Genomic DNA, 14,578 nt, shown 5'->3' with positions numbered 1-14,578 from the left:
ATTCTGGTCCATCTGCGATAGAAGCCACACAAAGAAAGCCCTTTCTATAGATATTCATCCCTCAGGCATAGGATGAGGAGCAGACAGTTCTCTGGTCGACACGGGACGGTTGACTGGTATGTTGTGTAGTCTGGTGTGTTGTGGAGTGGTGTGCTACCCTGAAACCCTTCCCCCCTGCGACATACCCTGTTTGGGAGTCGTGGGACAGCTCTGTGCCATTTTTAGACCCAGGGAGCTCAGCAGGCAGGAGACTGAACTACTTCGGTGTAACAGTGATTCATCTCCAACCTAACCTCCACGGTAGAGCCCTCTTGGACTTCACTTTTTCTGTGATACTATGCAACACAAATGATAAAAAACAAGACTTGTCAACGACCACCTGATTGCTTAAATGGAAAAGAAACTTGGAATCCAAGTTTCAATGTAAGAGAGGTGAATTTTGAAGATTAAGGTCAAAGGTAGGTGGAGTCATAGTGGATAGATAAGTGGACTATGTAGATTAGCTATGACTTATTTATTTCACACTTAGTTTGGACTTTTAATAAATACAGTGTATTCGGAAAGTATTCAGACCGCTTGACTTTTTCCACATTTTGTTACATTACAGCCTTATTCTAAAATGTGTTAAATAGTTTTTTTTTCTCCCCAATCAATCTACACACAATACCCCATAATGACTAAGAAAAAACAGGTTTGTAGATTTTTTTGCAAAAACATAAAATCTAAAAATGTATTCAGACCCTTCACTTAGTACTTTGTTGAAGCACCTTTGGCAGTGATTACAGCCTCGAGTCTTCTTGGGTATGACGCTACAAGCTTGGCACACCTGTATTTGGGGAGTTTTTCCCATTCTTCTCTGAAGATCCTCTCAAGCTCTGTCAGGTTGGATGGGGAGCGTTGCTGCACAGCTATTTTCAAATCAAATCAAATTTTATTTGTCACATGCCGAATACAACCTTACAGTGAAAATGCTTACTTACAAGCCCTTAACAACAATGCAGTGCAACAAAAAGAGGTAAGAAAATATTTACTTAATAAATGAAAGTACAAATAAAAAGTAACACAATAAAATAACAACAATGAGGCTATATATAAGGGGGAGGGGGGGGGGGGGGGGTCAATGTAAATCGTCCTGGTGGCCATTTGATTAATTGTTTAGCAGTCTTATGGCTTGGGGTATCAGGTATGAAGATGCAGACAACGTCGAATTAACAATGGTTTAATATTCCAACAGGAGCAGGTCAAGGCAGGCAGGGGTATGTAAACCAGAGGTGGGACAACAGTACCGGGCGGCAGGCAGGCTCAAGGTCAGGGTAGGCAGAGGTCAATAATCCAGAGGTTGGGCAAAGGTACAGGTCGGCAGGCAGGCTCAGGGGCAGGCAGTGTGGTCAGGCAGGTGGGCTCAGAGTCAGGACAGGCAAGGGTCTAAACCAGGAGGGTGAGAAAAAGAGAGACTGGCAAAAGCAGGAGCTGAAACAAAAATGCTGGTTGACTTGACAAACAAGACGAACTGGCAACAAACAAACAGAGAACACAGGTATAAATACACACGGGATAATGGGGAAGATGGGCGACACCTGGAGGGGGGTGGAGACAATCACAAAGACAGGTGAAACAGATCAGGGTGTGACATGAGGGAAGAAGCTGTTAAAGAGTCTTTCACAATTTGTTGGGCCTTCCTCTGACATAGCCTAGTATATAGGTCCTGGATGTCAGGAAGCTTGGCCCCAGTGATGTACTGGGCCGTACACACTACCCTCTGTAGAGCCTTAAAGTCGGATGCCGAGCAGTTGCCATACCAGGCGGTGATGCAACCGGTCAGGATGCTCCCGATGGTGCAGCTGTAGAACTTTTTGAGGATCTGGGGACCCATGCCAAATATTTTCAGTCTCCTGAGGGGGAAAAGGTGTTGTCATGCTCTCTTCACGACTGTCTTGGTGTGTTTGGACCATGATAGTTAGTTGGTGAGGTGGACACTAAGGACCTTGAAACTTTCAACCCGTTCCACTACAACCCCGTCGATGTGAATGGCGGCTTGTTCGCCACTTATTTTCCTGTAGTCCATGATCAGCTTTTTTGTCTTGCTCACGTTGAGGGAGAGGTTGTTGTCCTGGCACCACACTTCAGTCACTCCAACTGTGTGTGTGTGGGTGGTACCAAAACCGTACCAGACACAACAACCAACAATAGTATCCTATCCAGTCTAGTGCTTTCCCTCCCATCTCTGGTTGTGTGTGGTCTGTCCACATGCTGTGTTCATTCTAAAGGTCAGCCAGGAGAAAGCCAGTGTTTAGCTTGTCTTTTTGAAGCAATTACATCTGGCCCCCAGTCATCATTCCACCACTGATAAGAGGGACGCTTGGACCAGAGCCCAGAATGCCCATCACTTATTAAGGCTCATTCTGTATGTCTCCTCTCCTCTCCTCTCCTCTCCTCTCCTCCTCCTCTCCTCTCCCTCTCCTCTCCTCTCCTCTCCCTCTCCTCTCTTCTCCTCTCCTCATATCCCCTCTCCTTCCCTCTTCTTTCCTCATCTCTCCCTGCCTTCCCTCATCTCTCCTCATCTTTCCTCTCCTCATCTCATCTCTCCTCTCCTCATATCTCCTCTCCTTCCCTCTCCTCATATCTCCTCCCCTTCCCTTTTCTCTCTTCATCTCTCCTCTCCTTCCCTCTCCTCATCATCCCTCTCCTCATCTCTCCTCTCCTTCCCTCTCCAGCTGAGAACAGATGGTTTGCAAACTGGTCCTTAACAGCTCACTGCCCTGTGTGAGATTATTAAGTGGAGTGGCATTAACTCTTCCACACATCACATATGTGACAAACAAGTCAGCAGGTAGGATAAGGATTGCATCTCATCTAACCTTACGGTCTTACTGAGATAAAATCTATTATACAAGAAGTGGTTCAAAATGGCAGCATAACCCAGATGGATAGGAGTGCTAGTGTCATAGTAACTGTATTCATTTATTAAGAGAGAGAAATACAGACAAACAGAGGGAAGAGAAAAGAGATGGCTTTTTACAGTATTTCCTAACACATCATTTTATAACGTATTTTACCAGCTCTCTCAGCTGGGTAATATGCCCTAGAGGGGACGGTTGGGGACGGTTGGCTCAGCAGAGTGGTAACTGCGCCAAAAGGTCAGAACACAGACGAAGTGGCCTGAAAGGAGGAGAGGAAAAGAGAGGAGGCTTTGATGCAAGATGCCCTGTAAGACCTGTCCTGACTCATCAGCATGATGCAATGGCAGATTGCATGCGCTCTTGTACCCCTTCCATCACCCTAGCTTCAGTCACTCCAAGAGAGAGAGAGAGAGAGCGAGAGAAACACCCTCGTCCTACATCTTCTCATCTCATAACAACTGTTGCCTAGCCTTTGTTCTTTGAGCGTTTCAGATAAAGGACTATTGCCATTGGTAAAAGCACAATAGAACAAATTGAAAAAATAAAGCTTATAATATCCTCCACAGTCATAAGTCATTACGGCTAAGATACTCTAATAACTACAGATATTCTTACATTAAATGACTAGGTGGTAAGTATGTGCCTGTGGGCTCACTTTAAATCAGTCTCTGCTCTGAAAGCTCAAAAATCTTCATACAGCCCAGTGCAGAGTAGTCTCACATTAACCACTAATGTCGCCTTCCCACTTCCAGTGTACCGTTTCTCCTTAACCAGATTCCCCCAGGCTGTGACAGCATCTCATCTTCCATCCATCAAACTGTTAAGAACCACAGGTGTGCCTGGGCCGTATTACTCTTCCACAGAGGACCTGTCTAGTAAACTCCAGGCAGCCGCATGGTAAATCAAGGTGTGTGTGTCTGCATGGAGAGGGATGTCCCTCTCCTCTGTCTCCAGCTCTCCATAAAGCCAGAGATTCATTAGGGCCTCAGAAGCCTTATGTCCGATATCAGGGATGGGGCCGGGGCCACCAAAAATCTGAACTCATCATGAGTGGGCCGCAATGGTTTGAGGTTCTGCGTACCCACAACCAATACCCACACATGCAGTCAGAGGCGGACCTAGCCTTTTGGGGGCCATAAGTGAAATTCTGTTGCCTCCCCCCAAAAAAATTGTGGCACACTTGACAGCAGAGAGAAAACTTTAATGTTTTTGAGTTAATTTCCTGCAATTCTACATATTTGTCCATGGGGCGTAGAGAAAATGTTGCAGTTTAAAGCAAGTTTGTTGCAATTCTACCAATTTTGCCATAGGGTGAAGAGAAATGTTTGCAGTTTTTTAATATGATATCTGAGTGAGAGTGACTAACAAAATCAGTTGCCCATCCCTGTCCTATATACTGGCTGGGCTGGAGACAGTCAGAATTAATATGTATTTCGGTGTGAAAAAGTCATTTAGTTCACTGAACAAGTGGTTTTATGAATGAAATCAAATTAGGGTGTTTTATTGTAGCCAACATGATAGAATGAGCACTGCTACGGCGGAGTTAATATTTAACATAACTTACCTCAAGTTGATATGATGTAATAGTTCTTTAGGAGAAGGGGAGGAGGAAATACATATTTTACGCTGGTACGGTAACTGACTTCAGGGTAATACAGTCAAGTGAAACTGTCCTAGCCAGGTACTGTAGGCTATATAAAGTAATCGCCTCAAGTGATTATCACTGAAGTGAAAGAAGATAGTCATACAGAAACACTACTAGACAAGCACACAATCAGGTGAGTGAACAGGTTTATTTACCAAGGGAATATTTCTTAACGCTTAGATAGAAAAGTCATGTATTGGACTAGGGCTGTTATGGGGACTGTATTACCGCCACACCGGCCGTCACGAGTCATGACGGCAGTCAAATTTCACGTTACCGTTTGTTAACTGCCTGGTACTCAGCACTCTGTTGTCCCTCTAATCACTCTGACATCAATGCAAATGTAATTGAAAATCAAACAATTCATGAGCCCATGAGCTCATGCTGTGCAACATTTCTATAGGCTATGCAATTGTGAGAGAAAACAGAGTGATGACCTCTATTAAAAAGAGGAGGATCCCATCAGCTTTCTATAGGCTAGGCCTACTATATTTATTTCTCAACTTTCCTAATATTAAGCACATTGCTTCTCTTTACAACAGGAGTTTAGCCTACCTGGCTGGCATGAAAATTAACCACAGAAAAAATAATCCTCCATTCGCTATTTAAGTGCATAGATTACATGTATTTTTTCCTAAGACCCTTTTTTGAGAAAGGTTCATGATAATGGGCCATTCTAAACAAATTTCACACATATATTATTTAGTATACAGTATGTAAAGACAAGATTAAATCAGGAATAGTCTGATGGGTGACAATATTAGCCTATCACTTATGAATTATATATTATCACTTGTGAGTGATGCCCAGCTTGTGTGCAGTAAGGCAAGAAACAGCGCATGCCTTTTTTTTGCAACTTCTTCAAATCATAGTCGCACACCTCAAGTAGCGTAGCCCATAGGCCTATTTTTAATAAGGTTTGTATCACAACTAACGTCTTAAAATGAAGCACATTAATCCTGATTTACAACGGGTGTAAACCCGACCTGACATACATACACAGCACATAAGTTCCAAGTTTGGGGAAGATCATTTTCACCATAAAAATTCACTTGTATCGTGAGTGCTACGGGTCTGTAGTCATTTCGGCAGGTTGCTTTTGTTTCAAGTAGAATTTTACTGGGTGACTTTCACTTTTACTTGAGTCATTTTCTATTAACATAACATTACTTTTACTCAAGTTTGAAAATGGGGTACTTTTTCCACCCCTAGATGGATTGTCTTGGTAAAGAAGAAATGCTCACTAACAGGGATGTAAAATGATTTGTGCAGAAACTTTGAAAAATAAGCTTTTTTTGTGCATATGGAACATTTCTGAGACCAACACTTTACATGTTGCGTTTATATTTTTGTTCAGTATAAAATATCAACGAGAGGCAAAGGACACTCTATTAGTGGAACGACCCTACTGTCCCCAGTGGGTGTTTGAATGTTTTTTTGTATTCTTTTTAAAACTGAAAGAGAAAATATATTTTAGAGGCAAATATACGTATCTCTATCATTGTTTTGGTTTCAGTTTAACAAGGCATGTGATGCATGAGTCACTGACTGGCAGACCAATGCTGGCTTTATCTGTACATCTGATCTGCACCAGTCAATCAAATTTCAGTTCTTGAATGGGAATTTCCATTAATGTTTTACATAGATTGAACTGAAACTAAGCTAAACTGAACTAAACTAAATAGAAACAAAACAAAACCAAAAAATAACTGACTGTGTTGTCTTGTTCCCAGCTATGTCGCCAAACAACAAGTGCATAGGGAGGGGCCTGCATGCCAGCCTGTTGTACCTGGTTTTATTTGTGTGCCTGGTGCGCACCACTACTCTGGACGAAGAAGATATTGAGATTGATGATGAGGAGGAGGAAGACCTGGAGTATGAGTACAGTATGAAACAAGACAGACACACCTGTGGAAGCGGCCAAACTGGTCAGTATCCATTCTGTAAGGACAAGGACCAGGTCATTCACCATTATGTCCACACAAGGGATGAGTGTGGAGAGACAGACTTCAAGAAAGTGCGGGGGGAAATGCAGCTGATGATCCAGGACCGACGAAAGAAGATGAAGGAGATCGTACACTCTGCAAAACTCATCGAGAAAAATGCGGAGAGGGAGAAAGAGGACACTTTGCTGTTCCTGACTGAAGTGGCCCGGCTCGTTCAGGAGACCTACGTAGATGTCATTGAGGAGATCGAAAAGAAGCAGAAAGCAGCAACAACCTGGGCTATAGAGCACATTCTAGAGCTAACACAGGAAATCTCTAAACTACAGGAGAGAAGCTCTGAACTGGAGCAGCTCTCACACACAGAGGACCACCTTCACCTTCTCCAGATGTTCCCGTCCCTGTGTACCCCACCGGCCACCATTGACTGGTCTGAGGTCAGCATTCACAGTGATCCCAGTGTGGGGTCTATGAGGAGAGCTGTGAACAAGCTGAGAGAAGCACTCAATAGTGAAGAGAGCAGGCTGTCTGCAGCTGAGTTGGGAAGGATTAAGAAGTGTGCAGTGAATGTGACTCTGGACCCTGATACAGCACATCCGTACCTCATTGTCTCTGAAGATGGGAAACAAGTGAGAATTGGAGATCTCTGGCAAAATGTCACAGATGGCCCTGAAAGGTTTAATGTAGTTGTTAATGTCCTAGCAAAGGAGGGCTTCTCCTCAGGGAGATTCTACTATGAGGTGCAGGTGAAAGGTAAGACTAGGTTGGATTTAGGAGTGGCCATAGAGTCCATCAACAGGAAGAGTGGGGTCACCCTGAGCCCTGGCCATGGATACCTGGCTATATGTCTGAGGGATGGGGATAGGTATGTAGCTGCTGAAAGCCCTGCTATCCTCATCGCTCTGAGTCAGAAGCCCCAGAAGATAGGGGTTTATGTTGATTATGAACAAGGCCAGGTCTCCTTCTATGATGTGGATAACAGGTCTCATATCTACTCTTTCACTGATTACACTTTCAATAACAAACTCTATCCATTCTTTAGCACTGGTACTGACGATGACGGTGAAAACTCAGCCCCATTAGTCATTACCCCAGTCAATCAACAACTGAGTATTAATTTCTTAACTTCTGAAAAAGCCTGAAAATTAATAAAATGCATCTTACAATGTGTATATACACTGAGTATACCAAATATTAGCAACACCTTGCTAATATTGAGTTGCACCCCCCACTTTTTTCCCTCAGAACAGCCTAAATTCATCAGGGCATAGACTGTACAAGGTGTCGAAAGCGTTCAACAGGGATGATGGCCCATGTTGACTCCAATGCTTCTCACAGTTGTGTCAAGTTGGCTGGATGTCATTTGGGTAGTGGACCATTCTTGATACACACGGGAAACTGATGAGCGTGAAAAACCTAGCAGCGCTGCAGTTCTTGACACACTCGCGCCTGGCACTTACTACCATACCCTGTTCAAAGGCACTACAATAATTTGTCTTGCCCATTCACCCTCTGAATGGCACACATACACAATCCATGTCTCCATTGTCTCAAGGCTTAAAAATCCTTCTTTAACCTGTCTCCTCCCCTTCATCGACACTGATTGAAGTGGATTTAACAAGTGACGTCAATAAGGGATCATAGCTTTCACCTGGTCAGTCTATACACTCAGTGTATTGAGGCTGTCAGAGATAGTTTACATTTTTTTTATTAATCGCATTGTCTGAATGCATTCAAAATAAATTGAAAACATCAAAAATACATATCATATACAGCTAAAAACGTTGTGATGTCAAAACAAGGTTAAAGAAAGTGTGCTTTATCAATTTACCTGATTTTGTTAACCGTTACTTTGGACAAAATCAAGACTGCAATATTCTTGTAATGCTTTTGTATAAAAAAATCTTAAATTACAGCTCAATTTGAGCTAATTCTGAATATGCAATTAACTGTGATTAATCACAGCAAGTCCTGTGATTAATTAGATTTAAAAATTATATCGTTTCACAGCCCTAGTATCTGTAGAATATTATTATATATCAATGTTTAGGGAAGCACATTGGGGAAGCACTGTGTTACATCAAATCATACATTTGTTTTCCATTTACTTTTTTGTTGGAAGTTGTTTCAAATGTCATATTTCAAAATGTCTCTCCAGTTTTCCCCTTCTTGAAGAATTTAAAGGTTATAAATTACATTAACTGAAGGTCTAATTAAATGAACCCATTCAGCCAACAATACGTCTCAAGGTCCTTGTGGTTTTCCATCCAGAACATTCTGAATGACACAACACCTTCCACTCTGACAACTCTTATGTCAAGGTCCATGTGGTTCCTCCATCCAGAAGCATCTGAATTACAACACCTTTCACCCTTACAATTCTACAGTATGACTCTTTATCCCAAGTGTTCCGTTGATACCATAGGGTGAGATAGAATCAAAGCTCTAATGTGGAGAACCACTCCCACACACACGTTCTCTTTGACAAATCTGCATCAGACGATTAATTGCGTGGTAGAAAGAGAGGGAGAGAGATATAGGGAGAGATGGTGGAGAAAGGGGGAGAGAGAGAGAGAGAGAGAGAGAGAGAGAGAGAGAGAGAGAGAGAGAGACTGTTAATCCCAGGCAGGCTGATTGGTTTTCCAGCAGACACCCTGAGAAAGGCTGCTAATTGCTGTGTTACAGAGCAGGAGGTGAGTATGAGACAGTGGCAACTTATGGCTGTATCACAAAGCAGGAGTTATGTAAGAGATCGAGAGAGTCTACAGTCTCCGTGGCTCACTTGCCAGGTCTATAGCCAGGAACATGGAGTACTGGGCTGCTAATAAGAGATGCCAGGCTTATAGACAGGAAGATGGGGTACTGGGCTGGGAACAAGACCCACATGCTCTAGTCTCTATACTCCAGTCTTTAGTGCACTGGGTGATAGGGAATAATCCAGTATTCTCCTTACACAACATTAATCATTACAGGAGAGAGTTTACAGAGCAGTCAACAGAGCGCTCTTGGTGTGAATGTGTGCTGGAAGGCCTTGGAACTTGGGTCTATGGTAGGTCCACTCACAGGGGTGATGTCATCAGCACTAGCGGCTCATGTTGTTACGTTACAGTTTTTTCTCATCAATCTACACACAATTCACCATAATGACGAAGTCAAAACAGGTTTTTAGACATTTTTACAAATGTATTAAAAATAAAAACGGAAATATAAGTATTCAGACCATTTACCAAAAAACTTTGTTGAAGCACCTTTGGCAGCGATTACAACCTCGAGTCTTCTTGGGTATGATGCAAACATTTTGGCACACCTGTATTTGGGGAGCTTCTCCCCTTCTCTGCTGATTCTCTCAAGCTCTGTCAGGTTGGATGGGGAGTGTCGCTGCACAGCTATTTTCAGGTCTCTCCAGAGATGTTCGATCGGGTTCAAGTCAGGGCTCTGGCTGGGCCACTCATGGATATTCAGAGACTTGTCATTGTCCTGTTGGAAGGTGAACCTTCACCCCAGTCTGAAGTACTGAGCGCTTTGTAGCAGGTTTTCATCAAGGATGGCTCTGTTCATCTTTCCCTCAATCCTGACAAGTCTCCCAGTCCCTGCCGCTGAAAAAAATCCCCACAACATGATGCTGCCACCACCATGCTTCACCGTAGGGATGGTATTGGCCAGGTGCTGAGCGGTGCCTGGTTTCCTCCATTCAGGCCAAAGAGTTCAATCTTGGTTTCATCAGACCATAGAATGTTGTTTCTCATGGTCTGAGTCCTTTAGGTGTGTCATAACTCTCCTGTGACAATCTGAAGGATCAGGTTACAGTGGGTCCGCTTTACAGCATGCTCTCTCTCGTAGAGGGGGAGAGTGGGAAGTCGGCTGTTTTATGGTCAGTCATAAAATACGCTGCCCCTATGCTCTGTAGTGTTCCAGATTGGAATGTAAACTGTGGAGCACAGAGAGACACAAGGACATCAAAAGTTTGAATAATTAAACAATATTTATATTTTTGAGAATGTGGGAATGGTCCGTGGACACTTAAGGGTCAGTCATCAAAATATTATTTGTCACGTGAGCCAAATACAACTGGTGTAGATCTTACAGTGAAATGCCCTAACCAACAATGCAATTTTTAAATAAAAAATAGGTATAAGGTGTTTCCTGTCGAGTGTGTTTCATTTGGTGATCTCATAAAGGACAGGAAACACACATAACTGTATCTCTTAAAGCGTACATTTCTCAGATGTCAGGTTGACAGTTGAAGTCGGAAGTTTACATACACCTTAGCCAAATACATTTAAACTCAGTTTTTCACAATTCCTGACATTTAATCCTAGTAAAAATACCTTGTCTTAGGTCAGTTAGGATCACCACTTTATTTTAAGAATGTGAAATGTCAGAATAATAGTAGAGATAATTATTTATTTCAGCTTTTATTTCTTTCATCACATTCCCAATGGGTCAGAAGTTTACGTACACTCAATTAGTATTTGGTAGCATTGCCTTTAAATTGTTTAACTTGGGACAAACATTTTGGGTAGGCTTCCACAAGCTTCCCACAATAAGTTGGGTGAATTTTGGCCCATTCCTCCTGACAGAGCTGGTGTAACTGAGTCAGGTTTGTAGGCCTCCTTGCTCGCACATGCTTTTTCAGTTCTGCCCAAACATTTTCAATAGGATTGAGGTCAGGGCTTTGTGATGGCCACTCCAATACCTTGACTTTGTTGTCCTTAAGTCATTTTGCCACAACTTTGGAAGTATGCTTGGGGTCATTGTCCGTTTGGAAGACCCATTTGCGACCAAGCTTTAACTTCCTGACTGATGCCTTGAGATGTTGCTTCAATATATCCACATCATTTTCCATCCTCATGATGCCATATATTTTGTGAAGTGCACCAGTCCCTCCTGCAGCAAAGCACCGACACAACATGATGCTGCCACCCCCATGCTTCACGGTTGGGATGGTGTTCTTCGGCTTGCAAGCGTCACCCTTTTTCCTCCAAACATAACTATGGTCATTATGGACAAACAGTTATATTTTTGTTTCAGCAGACCAGAAGACATTTCTCCAAAAAGTACGATCTTTGTCTCCATGTGCAGTTGCAAACCGTAGTCTGGCTTTATTATGGCGGTTTTGGAGCAGTGGCTTCTTCCTTGCTGAGCGGCCTTTCAGGTTATGTCGATATAGGACGCATTTTACTGTGGATATAGATACTTTTGTACCTCTTTCCTCTAGCATCTTCACAACGTCCTTTGCTGTTGTTCTGGGATTGATTTGCACTTTTCGCACCAAAGTACGTTCATCTCTAGGAGACAGAACGCGTCTCCTTCTTGAGCGGTATGACTGCTGCGTGTTTATACTATTGTGTTTGTACTATTGTTTGTACAGATGAACGTGGTACCTACAGGCGTTTCGAAATTGCTCCCAAGGATGAACCAGACTTGTGGACAACTACAATTTCCTTTCTGAGGTCTTGGCTGATTTATTTTGATTTCCCCATGATGTCAAGCAAAGAGGCACTGAGTTTGAAGGTAGGCCTTGAAATACATCCACAGGTACACCTCCAATTGACTCAAATTATGTCAATTAACCTATCGGAAGCTTCTAAAGCCATGACATCATTTTCTGGAATTTTCCAAGCTGTTTAAAAGCACAGTCAACTTAGTGTATGTACACTTCTGACCCACTGGAATTGTGATACAGTGCATTATAAGTGAAATAATCTGTCTGTAAACAATTGTTGGAAAAATTACTTGTGTCATGCACAAAGTAGATGTCCTAACCGACTTGCCAAAACTATAGTTAACAAGAAATTTGTGGAGTGGTTGAAAAACAAGTTTTAATGACTCCAACCTAAGTGTATGTTAACTTCCGACTTCAACTGTCATTCTAAATATTGTGAAACTTATGTGATTAAACATGAAACTATTTGTGAAAAGATGTAATGTGATGTTAAGAAAAACTATTCAGACTCCTTCACTTTTTCAACATTTTGTTGTTACAGCCTTATTTTTAAAAGGATTACATTTGAAAAAATCCTCATCAATCTACATACAGTACCCCATAATGACATAGCGAAAACAGGTTTTTGATTTAAGTTAAAAACAGAAGTACCTTATTTACATAAGTATTCAGACCCTTTGCTATGTGACTCGAAATTGAGCTCAGATTAATCCTGTTTCCATTGATCATCCTTGAGATGTTTCTGCAACTTGATTGGAAACCACCTGTGCTGTGTTGAAGCCACCGCGCCTCCATCTTGGGACTCCCTCACCATTGCAAAAAAGTAGTTAGGAAGATATAGAAATGCATGTATTAAAGTCTACATTAATTTCTGCCACGTTGATCCTATTACACACACCTTAATTAATACTTGTAAATTATATTATGTGAGCTAAACATACAAATACAAAATATACACTGACATTTTTTTTAACCCAAAATGCAACAATTTTAAAGATTTGACTAAGTTTCAGTTCATAAAAGGAAATCAGTCAATTGAAAGAAATTCATTAGGCCTAATCTATTGATTTCACATGACAGGGAATACAGATATGCATATGTTGGTTACAGATACCTTAAAAAAGGTAGGGGCGTGGATCAGAAAACCAGTCAGTGTCTGGTGTGACCACCATTTGCCTCATGCAGCGCTACACATCTGCTTCGCATAGAGTTTGTTGAGGAAAACTCATTCATGGAATCAGGCAGAACTAATTTATCAGAAATAAGAGGTTTATTCAAGCAATTGCAAAGGAGATCACTCTCTCAGGATGAACCAGGAGAGGATCTTGTTCATTTACAAATGACACAGTCTTTATAGACTTCCTCTACAAAAGATATATAACCCTTCTAGGGGGAGGTAAACTTAGAAAAGAGATGGGGTAATTGGCTCCACTTCCTTAGAAAAAAAGTACAAACGAGAACAGGTTCTAACCAGTTCTCACAGCCTATATGTCCAAGATAGATGAGTGATAAGATCTTTAAAGCCTAACCAGAGGAAACTATATTTCTGCGTGGCTGGGCGTTTAGTGCCCTATAGATAATGAGCCAGTATGAAAAGAGGTTACTAGACAGCTGTGGAAAACTACCAGTGAGTAGTACTATTCAACTCAAGAATTTACACAGCATTAGACTGTAACAAAACCCTTTTGCACCAAGAAGTTGATCAGGCTGTGGATTGTGGCCTGTGGAATGTTGTCCCACTCCTCTTCAATGGCTGTGCGAAGTTGCTGGATATTGACGGGAACTGGAACACGCTGTCGTACACGTCAATCCAGATCATCCCAAACATGCTCAATGGGTAACATGTCTGGTGAGTATGCAGGTCATGGAAAAACTGGGACAATCTCAGCTTCAAGGAAATGTGTACAGATCCTTGCAACATGAGGCCGTGCATTATCATGCTGAAACATGAGGTGATGGTAGAGGATGAATGGCACAACAATGTCCTCAGGGTCTCGTCGTGGCATCTCTGCACATTAAAATGTTCATCTATATAATGCAATTGTGTCCGTTGTCCGTAGTTTATGCCTGCCCATACCATAACCCCACCACCACCATGGGGCACTCTGTTCACAATTTTGACATCAGCAAACCGCTCACCCAAACGACACCATATACGCTGTCTGTCCGGTACAGTTGAAACCGGTATTCATCTGCGAAGAGCACAATTCTCCAGCGTGCCATTGGCCATCGAAGGTGAGCATTTACCCACTGAAGTCGGTTATGACACCGAACTGCAGTCAGGTCAAGATCCTGGTGAGGACGACAAACACGAAGATTAGCTTCCCTGAGACATTTTCTGACAGTTTGTGCAGAAATTTCTCAGGTGTACAAACCCAAGTTTCATCAGCTATCCGAGAGGCTGGTCTCAGATGATCTCGCAGGTGAAGAAGCCGCATGTGGAGGTCCTGGGCTGGCGTAGTTATACCTGGTCTGTGGTTGTGAGGCCAGTTGGACATACTGCAAAATTCTCTGAAACGACCTTGGAGGCGGCTTATGGTAGAGAAATTAATGTTACATTTTCTGGGAACAGCTCTGGTGGACATTCCTGCAGTCAGCATGCCAATTGCACACTCTCTTAAAACTTGAGACATCTATGGCATTG

The 14,578-nt window shown here is 42.4% G+C and overlaps 2 protein-coding genes across 4 annotated transcripts in view; one reads left to right on the top strand and one right to left on the bottom strand.

Annotated features, from left to right (window-relative positions):
* Positions 1 to 14,578, bottom strand: part of LOC106561378 (protein bicaudal D homolog 1) — a 70,081-nt gene that overhangs the window by 32,346 nt on the left and 23,157 nt on the right. The window lies entirely within an intron of this gene.
* LOC106561379 (pyrin) lies at positions 4,516 to 10,627 on the top strand. The gene is made up of 2 exons (XM_014125266.3): positions 4,516 to 4,678; positions 6,279 to 10,627. The coding sequence occupies exon 2, from the start codon at positions 6,281 to 6,283 to the stop codon at positions 7,628 to 7,630; it is 1,350 nt and encodes a 449-aa protein (XP_013980741.3). The 5' UTR covers positions 4,516 to 4,678; positions 6,279 to 6,280; the 3' UTR covers positions 7,631 to 10,627.

Source organism: Salmo salar, chromosome 10 (assembly GCF_965601325.2).
Source record: "Salmo salar chromosome 10, fSalSal1, whole genome shotgun sequence".
NCBI lineage: Eukaryota > Metazoa > Chordata > Actinopteri > Salmoniformes > Salmonidae > Salmo > Salmo salar.
This window is presented reverse-complemented; position numbering and strand designations above follow the sequence as displayed.

Excerpts from the sequence above, each read along its gene's own strand:
- LOC106561379 (XM_014125266.3), top strand. The coding sequence starts at position 6,281 with ATGTCGCCAAACAACAAGTGCATAGGGAGGGGCCTGCATGCCAGCCTG.